Below are 18311 nucleotides of genomic sequence, written 5' to 3'. Positions count from 1 at the left end.
CTAACGCCGTTTCTTGAGTTGACTTCTTCGTCTATAAATTCCATTTGCAACGGTGGTTTTATGAAAAGGTTTTTATCGAGTATGACCCATTTATTAATAATTTTACAAATCGATAATTGTAAAGCGATTGACTCACCCTTCACCCTTCTTAGGAGGTCCCTTTCCACGTTTGCGGTTATAAGCAACTCTTTCTAACCTAAAGTCCAGAAAAAAAGATTTCGAGAGATGTGCATCTATCAGTATTGAGGCAGGGACAAGCGAGAAAAGAAGTCGAAGAAGAGTGATTGGGGAACGTGCCGTTTTTCCTCCCTGAGATCGGGAAGTTTCCAATATTCTAGGTCTCTTCCAGTGACTCCGTTAGCCTTGGCGGTTTGAACGAAAATCTGGTTGAGTTGCTTGAAGTTAACCGGTCTGACAGGTGGGTAGTAAGTTTGCAGGAGTGGTCCTTTAAGTTTCTTAGTCAGATAGCGATCGCCCGTCCGGATGTCCCGAGGGTTGAAGGGTGTTTGGAATACCGTCGATTGAGCTTTAGCAAGTGCTTGAAGTCGAAATTTAGTCGGAATTTTGAGTACTGAGGCCATCTCAGCCCACCTCGAACTGCACAGATCCAGGCGAGGTGTCGGACGACCGCTGGCTCCAATTGTGTGCGCGCGGCCGCGGCGCAGCATCGCAGTCGGGACCTGAACCTCTCGACTTCTTCCACCTCGAGGAATGCCCGACCCCCGTGAGACGATCGGGGATTCCCATTAATCCTTGGCGCCATAGCGTGGACCACGCGAGCCATCTGAAATTTCGAAAACTCCTCATGGAATCCGATCGTTATTTCGTTGGGCAGCGCTTAGTCTTGGACGGACTTCACTTGGGAACCGTGCGATTCTATGGAACTGTCGAAGGAGAAGACCCAAGCCAGACTTGGTTGGGCATCGAATGGGATGACCCGAGTCGGGGCAAACACAGCGGCCGATTCAAAGATGGCCCTGTGCTCTTCCAATCACTGTCAGTATGCCTTTCCTGCAGCAATACAATGATTTTAGATGTTCTGCGGGTTTTTATTTTCCCCGCTGAAAGCAAGTACCGACGATTTCTTAGCTTTCTCCACATGTAGAATTTCTAACTCGGCGACTTTCATGAAACCATCGAAAAGGTTGGGCAATGGACGCTCGTTCTTATCAGCGTTGAAAGAAAAATATGTGGATGAGGACTTGCTCAATTCAGGCCCAAGCCCAGGCGAGCCAGCGAATGATATTCAAGCTGAAGAAGACGTCATGCGCAAAGTTGCCATGCGTTTTTCTCAATTAGATCGGTTGCGATTGATCGGCCTGGAGTCATCGAAGATCAACGGAGTGGGAAATGAGCAGGAGATCAAGGAACTTGAGGGCTTGCTTCCATGTCAGTATCCCTTCATCAACTTTGACCTTGAGGGATTTGGGATACGACTTAGTAATACATACATATGTTGTTGTATATTGCTAGCCGTGGAGACTTTAAATTTGTCTTCAAATATGTTTTCCGACTTGGCTGAAGTTGCTGCAATTGCTGGAAAATTACCTCGATTGAAAACGCTTATCTTGAGGTTGAAGCTTCCGATTCGAATCCTTGGCTTGATCAGAGAGCTGACAGTCATCTACACCTCGATTCAACCGACTATTTAGTTCAAACCGTTTTCAGTTCATTCCCGAGACAATATCCGGCCTCTGCGGCGTAGAAATACTGTATCTGGATTCAACACTCCTTACATGGCAACAGGTTCAAGTCCCTCTAATTTTCCAGTACCATAAACGCGACTCTCATCTGATCAAGTGTTATGCTTTCTCCAGAGCATCAAGGTTGCTTCTCAGGCCAAAGCTCTTTCCGAACTTTCCCTCTCCAACTGCCGCATTGGTTATGACAGTTTGGGCGATTTCACCACCCATGTCCGATCTTTCGAAAGCCTCTCTGTGCTTACTTTGGATGAAAATGGCTTGGAGAACTGGCAGGATTTGATGCTGAGTTTGAAGTTGTTTCCGCGGTCAGTGACAATGGAAGCCGGAAAACCTGTCAGGCAAACCATTCTCAAGTTGACCAGTCTATCAATTGTTTTTATAGATAGACTTCAGCACCTCAACCTCAGAAGAAATAGACTCAAGATTACTCCTGTCGAGGATCTTGCCATGGTCCTCAAATCTGTTCACCATCTCGGCCTCGTGGGAAACCTGATTACACAAGGCAGTGAAATCGATGATCTACGAGACTGGTTCCCCGAATTATCTTCCCTCTTCCTCGATGGCAACCCCCTATATGATGGTAGGCTTTTCAGATTTCCGTCTCATCCTCATCCTCATCTCTTTGATCTGTATTTTTTGCTTTTCCATGGGTCCGAATAATTTCAGCACGAGATCTGCGGGAGAACCGACTGCTAGCATTAGCTCGCTATCCAACGTTGATTTATCTAGATGGCAGCCAGGTGCGAACGATCATCTAAAGGGTCCCGGAGGTTCCCTCAATAATAGTGACACTTCGCGAGCACGTAGGTCAAACCTGCCGAAAGAACGGAAGCAGACTTGTTCTACTGGTCAATAATCAAAAAAGATCCCATAAATCCGGATCAACGGCACACATCACACCGGAGATATCCGGAACTGCTGGCGAGTACGTCTTTCCAAACTTCCTCTCATTTATAATATCCTTCTTGGACTGAAAAGTGGATGTTACTCGACGTATCGATCTACTAAGGATTCGGGCTTCCAGAATCTAAATCGGACAATACGCGTAACAGTTCACTGAAAGCCAAAATGCTAAGTACGCGCCTTCCTTCCACCTTTTGTGCGCTTTCTTCCAACCGGTCATTTAAGATTCAGCTCCCATTTTGCATACACATAATCGTTATAAGACCTCACAGCTGTCTTGCCAGGTAGTACATCGATCGATCATCGCCAGAGCATCGAAGTTTTGCCGAGTATGACGGCTCGGGGATTGAAGATGTACTTGGCGAAGATGATTCGACGAGGCTCCCACTCCACCCAGAGTGTCTCCGACCTTCTTGCAACGCTGGAGGTGCGTGTGAAAGATAAGGATAATGGGACCAGTCAGGTAGTAGATTTCTCGGATCCGCAGCAAGACCTCGGATGGCTTGGCATTTCTGATGGCGATACCCTGGAGGTATCTTTCTAAAAACTTGAGGCTTTTTTTTGTTACCGAGCTTACAGGTGCATCTAGCTCAACTAAGCCTCTTGAACGGAGGGTCCGGGGGACCCCGCCCGGAGGGCTCTCCGTAGGAGACGGGAGGGGCCCTGAGGGGCCGCTTCGCGGCCAGTCACAGCGAGCCTCCCACCAGGAGGGACTTGTGTTAAGTTAGCAGGTGCATGGAGAGGAAGCAGAAACCACCACAACCCACCTGCAGGCCAGCCACGCCAGATCCGACCATCAAAACCATCAGTGAAGTTGCTGGAGATAGCAACACCAACATGGTTACACATCTAGACAGCAGAATTAGGCCTAGTAATAGCGCTTACTTGGGTGGCCGGATGTCCAAATGCAAGCCGTTGCACAATATTGTTTAAGAACCCTGTTAGATATATCCTGGAACATTAACCTCAAAACATGCTGAAGTCATGATGAATTCATGTTGAGATGATGCTCAATTGAGCTGAAGGAATGCTGAAAAAGGGTTGAATTTGATTGAAAACCAGCCCAAACTTGACCCTATGTATTATTGGAACTATTTGAGAACACATTTCAAAATGCCTAATATCAAATACTTCACAGAAAAAAGGGGGTTTTCACGGGAATCATATACTTGGATTTATCATGTGTTTATCATAAATTCCAAAAATCTTCATGTATGTTAGTGTCACAAAAACATGCACATGTACATTTGTGTGACACATTCTTCAGTTTATGAGGTTTTTCAAAACATAGCTGAAGCTCAGGGAAAAGTCCATGGGAAAATACCTCATATTAACTAGGAGTTGGACATGACTTCATAAAATCTCCCTAAAATTATAGGGAGTTGAAAAATCGACTCCCATAAATTAATTTATCGACTCCCAAAACGTGTTTACGTTGCGGGGACCGTCTCACGACATCCAGACAGGGTCCGCGGGACCAAATTTTGACCCGCGCGGATTTTGGGAGTCGGAAAATTAATTTTGCTATCCAGAATGGGAGTTGGAATTTTAATTTCACAAAAAATGCCAAAAAATAAAGAAAAATTTATACCTCCTCACTGGGGCGCCCAAAGCCCCCCAACATTTTACAGCAGTCAGAAAGTGCTCTTGAGAGCACATGGTAAGCTGCACGGCAGTAGCACACCCCAGGAAATAGGTGTGCTACTGTGGGTCTAATTTTGGGGATTTCCCACTAAGGAAATCCGCCAAAGCATTAGCTATGGTGCCCCAAAGCCCCCCAAAGTTTTACAGTGCAAAGAAATACCGCTGGAAAGAACCTTGTGAGCTTTTTGGCAGTAGCACACCCCAGGCAAGTCACGTGCAACTGGGGGTCTAATTTGGTGGATTTCCTACTAAGGATATCTGCCAGAACCAGCTACTGTGCTGCAAAGCGCACCAAATTTTGGATCATCAAGTTAAGTAATCTGTACTAAAACATTTAGCTTCAAGGCAGTAGACCACCAACAGAAATAATTTTGGGTCAGCTGGGGCTTTTGGTCATATCTACTACTAATTGCCTCCACCATAGTTATTAGTCCCTCTGCCACAGTTATTGGTCCCTCTGCCAGTCCCTCTGCCACAGTTATTAGTCCCTCCACCAAATTGAATAGTGCCTCTGACACAGTTATTAGTCCCCCTGCCACAGTTATCAGTCCCCCCGCCACAGTTATTGGTCCCTCCACCAGCTATTAGTCCCTCTGCCTATTAAATGTGGCAGAGGGGTTAATATCTGTTGCAGACACACTATTAACTGTGGTTGAGGGAATAATAACTGTGGCGGGGGGACTAATAACTGTGGCAAAGGGACTAATAACTGTGTCGGAGGCACTATTCAATTTGGCGGAGGTACTACTAACTGTGGCATAGGGAAAAATTACTGTGGCAGAGGGACCAATAACTGCGGCGGAGGGACTAATAAACCCAAAGTGTCCGCACGGGTTTGCGGAGGTCGCGGGCTGCGTATTCCGCAAGGCTGGGGCGGAGCGCGGGGCTATGTCCATGGCGCGGCGGCGGCGGAGCTGGACTCAACTTAAGCAGGCCAGCGCGGACTGGATAGTATAGGCTGTGACTGGGGAAAGCCGTGGCAGCCAAAGCGGGCATAGCTGGGATGGAGGCGGTGTGTGGGATCCCGGCATTGAAGGCTGGACAGGGGCAAGGAAGCTAAGGCAAGAGGAGTCTGATGGAGGGTGATGACGTGCGGCGATGTTGACAGAAGATCCGCGTGAGAGCGGAATGGGTGGATGATGTGCGTGGTTTTGGGAGCGGGGCTTGGCGGATGGCATGCATGAGGGGCGGGCGGCGGAGGATGGTTTTCTTTCTCACGTTGTTTTCCTTTTTGCACGGAGGGGGGGGGGGAGAGTTTTCCCAATCCATCATCTCATGTTTGTTCTTCTTCATGGATTCTGGTTATTCTTGTTATTCTTGTTACTCTGGTACAGATTCCTTACGGCGGAGATTTTAACACTTGCGGTGGAGTTGTTTTGACTTGCGGAGTTTGTCTTTTGTGTACTTTCTGGCGGATTTTATGGTTTAATGCGGCTTTTCTATGTGTCTTTGCGGTTATGTATACATTAGTTTACTCGCTCTTTGATCATTGCGCCCCTACATGTACTTCTGGAGTGGAGCTGAGTTTCCCAGATCACCCAACTTTACCCGGGAAACATCTTGGAGCAGCGGAGGTCCTGACATTTCTACACAGGGATCTCTCTTGTTCACCACATCGTAGATATGACCAAAAGCCCCAGCTGACTCAAGATCATTTCTGTTGGTGGGTTACTGCCTTGCAGCTAAATGTTTTAGTACAGATTATTTAACTTGATGATCCAAAATTTGGTGCACTTTGCAGCACAGTAGCTGGTTCTGGCAGATATCCTTAGTAGGAAATCCACCAAATTAGACCCCCAGTTGCACGTGACTTGCCTGGGGTGTGCTACTGCCAAGAAGCTCACAAGGTTCTTTTCAGCAGTATTTCTGCGCACTGTAAAACTTTGGGGGGCTATGGGGCACCATAGCTAATGCTTTGGCGGATTTCCTTAGTGGGAAATCCCCAAAATTAGACCCACAGTAGCACACCTATTTCCTGGGGTGTGCTACTGCCGTGCAGCTCACCATGTGCTCTCAAGAGCACTTTCTGACTGCTGTAAAATGTTGGGGGGCTTTGGGCGCCCCAGTGAGGAGGTATAAATTTTTCTTTATTTTTTGGCATTTTTTGTGAAATTAGAATTCCGACTCCCATTCTGGATAGCAAAATTAATTTTCCAACTCCCAAAATCCGCGCGGGTCAAAATTTGGTCCCGCGGACCCTGTCCGGACGTCGTGAGACGGTCCCCGCGACGTAAACACGTTTTGGGAGTCAATAAATTAATTTATGGGAGTCGATTTTTCAACTCCCAAATTATATTTATACATATTTCTGAAAATTACATACAATTTGTGAAGGGTCCACATAAGCCTGCGGTGCTGCATGCACACTCAGCTTGGTGTCAGTTGGCTCGGTGATGAAAAATGTGACACACCACCATGCATGTTTAAATTTGTGTAAAATATTCTTCAGCTGCTAAATTTTTCCCCAGGGAGTTCAAATTCTGGGACAAGTCCAGGGGGGCCTCAGATTACACGGGGTTTGTGAATGACTTCAGAAAATCTCCTCAAAGAGATTTATGTACAGATGTATGAAAATCAAGTGAAATTTGTCAAGGATTCTCTGAATCCCCTGGCTCTGCAGGGGCACTCAGTGTGGCGCAATATTGTTTTGTGATGGACAATGTGTCACACAAACGTTTTGTGTGACACAAGTTGTCACACAAGCCTGTACGCATTATAAGTTTGTGTGACAGTGGGACCTTCAGCCAATGCAAGCCAAAGTCAAACCATAGTACCAGGGCAAAATCAGACCTCCCAGAGTCTCACTACACTCCATCATAAGTTTGAACCATGTGTAATAGAAAAAAATTAACAAAAACTAGTAGATTTTGGTGTGCACCCTGAAAATCAATATAAAAATAGTTTCTGAGAAACCAACAAGGTATGTGTTTACAAAGAGGTCAAAAATCATCACCATCAGAACATGAGGAACTTTGGTCAAGATTGAGGATCAAGTAAACCTATCAGAATATGTTGTGGCAGACATGAACCTTGCCTTCAAACCAGTATCTAACTGAGATTCAACCAAATCTATAACTGAGTTCAGAGATGGCACTTGCATGCAAGTGCTGAGTCAAAGGGGCACGGGAAGTGGCACAAGGGCCATGAAAAGTTCTAGTTCCAAAGTTGGGGGGGATTTGTTGCAAGTATCTAGACCGGAGAGAGAGAGGCATTTCTAGGGGGGATAAGATCAACAGCCCAGATACTATCTTATGAGCTAATTATAAGTAGTGTGATTTTGGCCATTATCATGATAACGATTTCATTTAATTATACCACAATTATTGCACATCAACAATCAATTTGATTTGTAGTTCCTCTTCTCCCTCTATTTATTATTTGGTTTATCAGTGCTCTTGCAGAGACTAATAGGAAGCCGTTTGACCTTCCAGAGGCGGAGTCTGAGCTAGTATCAGGATTTAATACAGATTATTCAGGGATGATCTTTGTAATGTATTTTCTAGCCAAGTATTCAAATATTATTCTAATGTCAACCCTAACAGCCATTATTTTTTTTTTTTTTTTTTTTTTGGGGGGGGGGGGGGTTTATAATCCCAGAGGTAATAAATAATGACACATTCTTTAGCAGTCAAAGTATCATTCTAGCTCTAAAGACTTCAGTATTTTTCTTTGCCTTTGTATGGTTTAGGGCGAGTCTGCCGTGTCTATGTTATGATCAGCTGATGATAACATGTTGACTAATCCTACTACCTATTGTCATCGGGATGGTAGTATTTATGCCATGTGCCATTGTAGCCTTTGACATGACGCCTTGTTCTTAGAGGTGTAAATAATGAGCATGAAGAGATGTGGCTTTTACAGTACATATTAGGGGGGGTACAGCAATACTGCAATGTAATAGCACTGAGGATGATACAAGGGGGTGTTTGCATAAGGAAATGAGTGGAGATAAGAGTCAATGAATCAAACCTTTCATAGGAGGAATGAGGAGATGAGTGATAGATCAGGAATAGTGAGGTATAGTTAAAATGAGAGCACAGAAGCAAGGTAATGTAGGTGTAAGGTAATAATGGTGGGGGGGAGGGGGGGAGTGTTGAGTACAGATAGGATATAAGTGTGCAAGGGTTTACACCAGAGCTCGGAGGGGATGAGATGACAAGGGGATGGATAGACAAGGGATGTAGATGATGTTGATGATATCCCCCTTGTCATAGAGGGGGGGGTGTGGTATGAAGGAGTTGCAGTAAAAATAGGTGAACATGTTAGTGGCATCAGACAAGTGGATTCATTCTGTTTGAGTAGTTCAGCTCTGCACATATCATCTCAGCTCATATCAGTTTAGCTCAACAACGCTTGGCATCTAAAGGTACTAAAGGTATATGAGGTGTTGATTAGAATGTTAGAAGGTATGAGTCCAAGTAGAAACACCTAAGCTTTAAACAGACTCTGAATAGGTTTTGTCATGCTGAGGGTTTCATTGGAGTGAGTTAATCAAACCTTAGAGTAAGGTATTTGAGCCTAGGGATTGAGGGAAAAACCCAGAAACAATGAGAGTATGCCATTTTTTCTAAGTAAGTCAGATCCTAAGCAGGAGTAGGGTAGATAGATATAGCAGTGCAGATGGATAGATTAGAAGAGGGTAGGCACATACATCTTTCAAGGTGAGAGGTGAGCCACTCATTCATTAAGCTAGGAAGGAGGAAAGAAAAAGGGAAAGGGTACCCATCCCAACACCCGTCAACCAACACCTGGGTGTTATCACCCATGAAAGCACCCAAGCCGCAGGGTTTGGTTTACAGCTTTATTTGCGGATGGCGCTCTGTGACACTTGCCTGTCACAGACGGAGACTTATTTATGTGGAATAATGGAGGTCTGGATGACATGTAAGGCACAACAGAAGACAGGCAATGAGAAAAGTGTGAAACTGGTGAGATTTGGAAAAAAAAGTAAGCAAACAAAGATAAAGGAAAAAGATAACTCCGCTCTAAGGACCAACTGGGACTGATAATGAAGGAGGATTACAGGCTCACAAAGGGTTTGAAAAAAGAAATAATATTGATTTCAGTGAGGAAAAGAGCAGAAGAGAATACTGGTAAGATAGCAGAACTAATAGGCTTAGTAGAAGCATAACTAGCGACAAGCAGATGTGAACAGCATGAAGGTAACTCAACAAACTTAACTGAAGTAACTCTATTGGATGGGGGGGGGGGGGTTCACCATCCCGCAAGGAGTAAAGAAACTACATGATCTTGCACACCTTTTGTTCCCCAAAACCTTGGTCACCCAATGTGTCAGCCTCCGTGATGCCAAGGACTACTCCTTCTAGCTACACGTGGTGCAAAACTAGTATAAAAGAGTATAAAACTCTGGGACAAAAGTCCAAGGGATAATTCCAATGATATATTGGTAATTATGGCGTAAAATATATGAAAAAATGGCGTAATTATATTAATAAAATTAATAAAATTAAATAAAGAGGGGCCTGATAAAATCAGGGGTGTTTAATCCCTCAAAAGCAAACACTGGGGCCTGTAAACAGGTGTGGTTTAAATCCCAGCAAGGAATGGCGAAGAATCTCAAGAGAAAGGGGTTTGAACTTACTAGTAAAAAGCCCTTAAAGTCTTAAGGTTCTTCAGGGTAGAAACTGGGCAGTTGAAAGCGCTTGAAGAGTTTGATTCTGAAGGCTTGGTGGACACTGGGCAGTTTCTAGCGACAAAATGAGGCTAAAAACAACTACTAAGGGACTTACCAGGCTAGAAACAGGCTATTGAGCACGTGTTGAAGGCGGGTAAATTCAAGTAGGTATGTAAAGGCGTGAGGAAAGGCCTTTTGGGGCGGCCAGAGGGCCCTTTAAATACCCGTGGCAGCTCTCTGGGGCGCCTGGGGGAGCTACAGGGCCACTGGCCAACTTGTGGGCGCTTTTTGGCCAGGCTGTTGACGCCACAAGGGCTAATTCTTCTTTGGGAAGATGTACTAGCCTATTTGGGGCGCCTTCAGGCGGATTTCCAGCCTGGCTGATGGCGCCATAGAAGCTAGTCTTCTTTTGGGAATATGTACTGGCCATTTGTGGGCGCCTACAGTTCAGGATTCCCTCATCCAGGCAGATGAGCTGTTACGTGTCCATATTTATTCAAATGGGCCACAGTGCTTCCCAATTGGTCTGTACTGTGTATGCATTAGGTATTGAATTGTTTTAATGCGTCAGGAATATTCTGTTTGCATCCATGTGACATCATTACATATGTACAGCTTATGTAATGTGTGTAGTGTTTCACGTGGAGGGGCAGAATTGATGTCATTACTTCCCTGGTGGGCGTGCTGTAATGTACAGGTAGCCCCTCTTAGGGTTTCATTCATTTTTAGGGCTCTGCGCCGTCTTTAGACGTAGCGCGCAGCCTGCGGGTTTAGAGTTAACTCAACCTGAGTTGGGCTATCTTCTAAACTAAACATAACACTTCAGTTTTGTGGTTATTGAAGTGTTATAAGCATATGTACATATGTATATAAGCATACAGGTGCATTCACACAGGACGTGGTGCACCTGTTAAACTTTGAAGTCAATTTACACAAGGAAGGAATAACAATTAAGGGTACCTTGAAGTGAGGTACCCTAGGTTAAATTAGGCTTAGATTAAGAATATGGAATAATATTCCGGGTTTTATATGTGTAAGTATAAGTAATGGTAGTAATAATGTCTCTTTCTTATAATGTAATGATATTTCATGTTTGCTTTTGATATTATGTCCTGGTGGCTCTGACATAGTAGCCAGCTGACACAATGAGCCCTACACAAAGCTCCACCATTAAACTAGGGCTACATCATGGGTCAAAAATTTTGGGTGGTTGCTTGTTGGCTTGACCTCACGCTGTGCCTCGTTTGAGAACTGGTCAGGCATAACCTGATCTGCGCAACAACGGTGGGCCGCTACGTTAAACTATCCGTAGCGTGCGCTATCCGCTAGTTTAGAGTTGCGTAGTTCCTGACACAGTGCCATTAGCTGTAGCGCCCGCTACGGGCCTCTACGCTATACTAACGGGCGCTAACAGCGCTATCAGAATTTTTAGCCGTTGAATAGCACTGCTAGCGCTGATAGCGGCAATAGGGGCCCTGTAGTTTCAAGGGGTGCCTGTTAGCGGTAGCGGGAAATCACTGTCCGCTAACAGAAAACCCCATCATTTTTAGTTTAGATCCACTACGCTGCGCTGAACTACAGACTAAATGTAGCGTAGCGACCCACCGTTGGCGCAATCCTGCCAGATTGGGCTGCCTAGGGCTGGACCCCGCGGGGTACCCATGAGCATCCAGCTCGCCGTGGTAATACACGTCAGGAATACCCAACAAAAAAATCTAAGGCTTATCCTCCCGTGGAAATACCCACGGGGAAGGGGTTGGGTACACGGGTAGATGCGGGTATTTTACCCGGCAGTTACCCATGAGTATGCCCTTAAATTGTTGGGTATACCTGCCACCAGGAAAAAAAAAATAGTCACTTGATGACAAGTGACATCATGCCAGCTCCAGCGGGCTACCCACCATCTACCCACCATCTACCCATCATCTACCCACCATCTACCCACCATCTAACCACTTTAAGAATTTCCACAGGAGATCCTCAGTTTTTTCTGGGCACCACTGATCCCCATTTCTGGTCAGCTGATACTCAGCTTTAGCTCCCAGCTTATGCTCAGCTTTGGTGCCCAGCTCATGCTCAGCTTTGTTGCCCAGATCAGAACCAGTCCTGGCCCAGCTTATTTTCAGCTTTATTCCAGTCATGGCTCAGCTTAGACTCAGATTAGGACTATCATTGGCCCAGCCAATGCTCAGCTTTGGACCAGTATTGGCTCAGCTGATTTTCAGCTTTGGATAAATCTCAGCCCAGCCAATGCTCAGATTCTGAGTCTAACCACTCCTGTAACAGCGTACGCTCATCTGTGGACCAGCCTTGGCTCAGCTGATGCTCAGCTGTGGACCAACCTTGGCTAAGACAATGCTCAGCTGTGGACCAGCCTTGGCTCAGCTGATGCTCAGCTGTGGACCAGCCTTGGCTCAGCTGATGCTCAGCTGTGGAACAGCCTTGGCTCAGGTGATATTAATCTTTTGAATAGTCTCAAAACATCTGATACTCAGCTTTGGAACAGCCTTGGCTCAGCCAATGCTCAGCTTTGTACCAGCATTGGCTCAGCTGATGCTCAGATTTTGAAAGTTTTTGGCCCAGCTGGTTTTAATCTTTGGAACAGTATTGTCCCAGCTGATCCTAAGCTCTGCACAAGCCTTTTCCAAGATGATGCTGAGCTTTGGACCATTGTTGGCTAAGCTGATGCTCAGATTTGGAATATTCTTGGTCCAGCTGACACTTGGATTTGTATCAGGCTTGGAATATCCAATGCTCAGCTGTGGCCCAGGCTCAGCCAATGCTCAGCTTTGGCCCAGGCTCAGTCAATGCCTACTGCTCAGCTTATGATGAGCATCAGCTGTTCCTGGGAAAAAATTAGGATCAGCTGACTGTGCAACATTGAGTGCTCTGGTGCAGTCCTGCAAGCTCTACAAGTGCTGGAGGAGCAGACTTGGAGCAGCGCTGGAGTAGCTCTGGAGCAGAAACCAAAGCTGCATCATGTCACTTGCCATCAAGTGACTATTCTTTTTTCCTGGTGCTGCAGGTAGGGAACGGGTTGGGTACACGGGTAGATGCAGGTATTTTACCCGGCTGTTACCCATGAGTATTCCCGGAAATTGTTGGGCATACCTGCAGGTACCCGGCCTCTCTCTCCTATTTCTGAAAACTTGGGACGGTACATAGCAGATTATGTACCACAACCAGCTAACAAATCCACCACCACCAGCCCAAAACTTGATTACCTTCCCCAACACTGCAAGAGCTACGCTTCGCTACAAAAAGCGGCGCTTTTGCGTAGCAAAGCAGAAACACGCTACTCTGGATCCAGACTAGCGTTAGCGCTAGCGGAAAATCGCTACTTTGAGCGGTAGCGAAGCGCCAGAACCGCTACTGCAGTTTTGGCCTGCGCGTAGCGAAGCGCTTTTTTTGCCGCTTTGCTACAGTATAGCGCAGCGGAAAATTTGACGCTTTTTGGCGCTCTTTGGCGCTAATAGCGCTTTTTAGCGCCAAAAGCGTAGCGAACCGGGTTGCTTTTGTGTCAAAAGCGTAGCGGGCATCTCTGCCTTTTGGTGGAAAATGCCAGAAATAGTACACAAACATCAATCCTCCATCATTTTATGATGTGCAGTATTGATGTTTGACTGGTGCTATGGTAGCGCAGCTAAATCACTACAGTAGCGTTTTTTCCGCTACTATAGCGAGAAGCGTAGCGAATTGCCGCTACTCTGCGCTAAAAAAAGTGCGCTATTTTCTTTAATTTTTTCCCCTTAAAAAATGTAGCGAATAGCGAAGTGCCAAGTCCGCTACAAAAAGCTTAGCAAACACTACCAAGATGGATGAATTTGCGATGTCATATATTGATCAATATAGCGTATATTGATCAATTTATATTGATCAATTTTTTTTTATTATTCTTCTTGATACCTTTGTCTGTTTTCCATGTCTCCTTAATACCATTCTATAATCTCTCTCCTTCCCCCTGTGTTAGCTTCAAGCCACAGGAATTTTTTTTTTTTGCCTGATAACATTCATAAATTTCTACATACACCATTCAATTCTTCCTGAAAAAAAGACATTGCAAGTTTTAGGATTAATACAGGGTGGCTGAGGGGTCTCAATTTGTTTTTTCTTTTTTTTTACTTCAACAATTGATCTGTTATCAGAAGTCTGCAAATTGACTTTTTTTTCAAAACAGGAAAAACATTGACCCCTGACCTCTCTCATGATACCATCCTGCACACATTTTTAATTTGGTTGGTTGAACTTGCTCAAGATATTGCATATCATACTTGAAGTGCTACATGCATAGGAGGCCTTTTTGAAATTAGTTTACCATGGTTTAGCATATTTTTGTCAGGTTCTTTTTTTTATCTACTTTTGTTATCAACCACAGTTTAATGAGGAATATTTCCACATAAAATTTTGTTGGACAATTTTTCTGAATATGAAACCTAGAAATAATGTTTTTGGGGTCACATCCATTATGCAGCAGCTGCAATCTGATCAGTTGCCAAATCTCACTACCTTGTTAGTTTCTTGGTATTTCTGCAACTATATCTCAACACAGCCTGGGAATTTTTCCATGAAATTGGTACCAAAATTTTTAAAAGCCCCCATAGATTCATTGTATACCTTGAATGACCACAAAATCCCCAAATGTAGCTGCTACAATCTGATCAGTGGCCAAATATCACTAATTTGGTAGTTTCTTGGTGTTTCTGCCACTATATCTCAACACAGCCCAGGAGTTCTTCCATGATATTGGTTTCAAAATGATCAATAGTCCCCAAGGATTCATTGTGTACCTTAAATGACCACGAAACTCCCTAATGTAGCCCCTACGACCTGATCAGTTGCCAAATTTCACTAATTTGGTAGTTTCTTGGTGTTTCTGCCACTATATCTCAACACAGCCTGGGGGTTCTTCCATGATATTGGTATCAAAATGTTCAGTAGCCCCCAAGGATCCACTGTGTACCTTAAATGACCACAAAACCCCCAAATGTGGCAGCTACAATCTCATCAGTTGCCAAATCTCACTAATTTGGTAGGTTCTTGGTGTTTCTGCCACTATATCTCAACACAACCTGGGAGTTCTTCCATGATATTGGTTTCAAAATGATCAATAGTCCCCAAGGATTCATTGTGTACCTTAAATTACCATGAAACTCCCTGATGTAGCCCTACGGCCTGATCAGCTGCCAAATATCACTAATTTGGTAGTTTCTTGGTGTTTCTGCCACTATATCTCAAATCAGCCTGGGAGTTCTTCGCTGATATTGGTACCAAAATAATCAAATTCCCTCAAACATTCATTGAGTACCTTTGATGACCACAAAACCCCCAAATGTAGCAGCCACAATGTGATCAGTTACCAAATATCACTAATTTGGTAGTTTCTTGGTGTTTCTGCCACTGTATCTCAGCGCAGCGTGGGAGCCCTTCCATGATATTGGTACCAAAATGATCACATGCCCCTGAAGATTCATTGTGTATCTTGAATGAACACAAAACCCCCAAATGTAGCAGCCACAATGTGACCAGTTGCCAAATATCACTAATTTGGTAGTTTCTTGGTGTTTCTGCCACTATATCTCAGCACAGCATGGGAGTTCTTCCATGATATTGGTACCAAAATAATCAAATTCCTCTGGAGATTAAATTGTGTACCTTGAATGACCACAATACCCCCAAATGTAGCAGCTAGGATGTGATCAGTTGCCAAATATCACTAATTTGGTAGTTTCTTGGTGTTTCTGCCACTATATCTCAGGCCAGCATGGGAGTTCTTCCACAATATTGGTACCTAAATGATCAAATGGCCCTGAAGATTCATTGTGTACCTTGGATGACCACAAAACCCCCAAATCTAGCAGCCACAATGTGATCAGTTGCCAAATATCACTAATTTGGTAGTTTCTTTGTGTTTCTGCCACTATATCTCAGCCAGCGTGGGATTTCTTCCATGATATTGGTACCAAAATTATCAAATGCCCCTGAAGATTCATTGTGTACCTTGAATGACCACAAAACCCCCAAATGTAGCAGCCACCATGTGATCAGTTGCCAAATGTCACTAATTTGGTAGTTTCTTGGTGTTTCTGCCACTATATCTCAGCGCAGCATAGAAGTTCTTCCATAATATTGGAATCAAAATGATCAAATTTCCTCAAAGATTCATTGAGTACCTGGAATGACCACAAAACCCCCATATGTAGCAGCCACAATGTGATCAGTTGCCAAATATCACCAATTTGGTAGTTTCTTGGTGTTTCTGCCACTATATCTCAGCGCAGCGTGGCAATTATTCAATGATATTGGTACCAAAATTATTAAATGCTCTCAAATATGAATTGTGTACCTTGAATGACCGCAAAACCCCCAAATGTAGCAGCTACAATGTGAATGCTTGCCAAATATCACTAATTTGGCAACTGATCACAGTGTGGCTGCTACATTTGGGGGTATTGTGGTCATTCGAGGTACAAAATAAATCTTCAGGGGAATTGGATCATTTTGAGACCAACATCATGGAAGAACTCCCAAGCTGAGCTGAGATATAGTGGCAGAAACATCAAGAAACTACCAAATTAGTGATATTTGGCAACTGATCACATTGTGGCTGCTACATTTGGGGGTTTTGTGGTCATCCAAGCGACACAATGAATCCTCAGGGGCATTTGATAATTTTGGTATCAATATCATGGAAGAACTCCCACGCTGGGCCGAGATATAGTGGCAGAAACACCAAAAAACTACCAAATTAGTGATATTTGGCAACTGATCACATGGTGGCTGCTACATTTGGGGGTTTTGTGGTGATCCAAGATACTCGAAGAATGTTAGAAGGCATGTGATCATTTTGGTACCAATATCATGGAAGAACTCCCACGCTGGCCTGAGATATAGTGGCAGACACACCAAGAAACTACCAAATTAGTGATATTTGGCAACTGATCACATTGTGGCTGCTACATTTGGGAGTTTTGTGGTCATCCAAGGTACTCAATGAATGCTTGGGGGCATGTGATCATTTTGGTATCAATATCATGGAAGAACTCCTATGCCGCGCTGAGATATAGTGGCAGAAACACCAAGAAACTACCAAATTAGTGATATTTGGCAAATGATCACAGGGTGGCTGCTACATTTGTGGGTTTTGTGGTCATTCAAGGTACACAATGAATCTTCAGGGGTGAGTAATCATTTTGGTACCAATATCATGGAAGAACTCCCATGCTGCGCTGAGATATAGTGGCAGAACCACCAAGAAACTACCAAATTAGTGATATTTGGCAACCAATCACATTGTAGCTGCTACATTTGGGGGTTTTGGGGTCATTCAAGGTACACCTGAATCTTTGTGGCCGTTTGATCATTTTGGTACCAATATAATGGAAGAACTCCCACGCTGTGCTGAGATATAGTGGCAGAAACATCAAGAAACTAGCAAATTAGTGATATTTGGGAACTGATCACATTGTGGCTGCTACGTTTGGGGGTTTTGTGGTCATCCAAGGTACACAATGAATCTTTGAGGGCTTTTGATCATTTTGGTACAAATATCATGGAAGAACTCCCACACTGTGCTGAGATATAGTGGCAGAAACATCAAGAAACTACCAAATTAGTGATATTTGGCAACTGATCACATTGTGGCTGCTACGTTTGGGGGTTTTGTGGTCATCCTAGGTACTCAATGAATGTTTGAGGGCAGGTGATCATTTTGATATACCTATATCATGGAAGAACTCCCATGCTGGGCGGAGATATAGTGGCAGAAACACCAAGAAACTATCAAATTAGTGATATTTGGCAACTGATCACATTGTGGCTGCTACGTTTGGGGGTTTTGTGGTCATCCAAGGTACTCAATGAATGCTTGAGGGCATGTGATCATTTTGGTACCAATATCATGGAAGAACTCCTATGCTGCGCTGAGATATAGTGGCAGAAACACCAAGAAACCACAAAATTAGTGATATTTGGCAAATGATCACAGTGTGGCTGCTACATTTGGGGGTTTTGTGGTCATTTAAGGTACACAATGAATCTTCAGGGGTGATTAATCATTTTGGTACCAATATCATGGAAGAACTCCCATGCTGCGCTGAGATATAGTGGCAGAAACACCAAGAAACTACCAAATTAGTGATATTTGGCAACTGATCACATTGTGGCTGCTACATCTGGGGTTTTGTGGTCATCCAAGGTACACAATGACTCTTCAGGGGTGATTAATCATTTTTGTACCAATATCATGGAAGAACTCCCATGCTGCGCTGAGATATAGTGGCAGAACCACCAAGAAACTACCAAATTAGTGATATTTGGCACCTAATCAGATGGTGGCTGCTACATTTGGGGGTTTTGAGGTCATCCAAGGTACTCAATGAATCTTTGAGGGCATGTGATCATTTTGGTACAAATATCATGGAAGAACT

The 18311-nt window shown here is 44.3% G+C and overlaps 2 protein-coding genes across 2 annotated transcripts; one reads left to right on the top strand and one right to left on the bottom strand.

Annotated features, from left to right (window-relative positions):
- Window positions 1-581, bottom strand: PtA15_8A254 (uncharacterized protein; the record flags this gene model as incomplete). The annotated part of the gene is made up of 3 exons (XM_053171664.1): window positions 1-31; window positions 137-196; window positions 298-581. 3 exons carry the CDS (start codon window positions 579-581, stop codon window positions 1-3), a joined length of 375 nt encoding a protein of 124 aa, XP_053022905.1.
- Window positions 582-805: 224 nt separating this feature from the next.
- On the top strand, window positions 806-3150 carry PtA15_8A253 (uncharacterized protein; the record flags this gene model as incomplete). The annotated part of the gene is made up of 10 exons (XM_053171663.1): window positions 806-996; window positions 1106-1389; window positions 1474-1573; window positions 1653-1746; window positions 1818-2008; window positions 2090-2283; window positions 2370-2443; window positions 2511-2628; window positions 2713-2778; window positions 2870-3150. The coding sequence occupies 10 exons, from the start codon at window positions 806-808 to the stop codon at window positions 3148-3150; spliced, it is 1593 nt and encodes a 530-aa protein (XP_053022904.1).
- Window positions 3151-18311: the final 15161 nt, after the last annotated feature.

Source organism: Puccinia triticina, chromosome 8A (assembly GCF_026914185.1).
Source record: "Puccinia triticina chromosome 8A, complete sequence".
NCBI classification, from domain to species: Eukaryota; Fungi; Basidiomycota; class Pucciniomycetes; order Pucciniales; family Pucciniaceae; genus Puccinia; species Puccinia triticina.
Note: the sequence above shows the minus strand (reverse complement) of the source record. Positions and strands in the feature narration are given on the sequence as shown.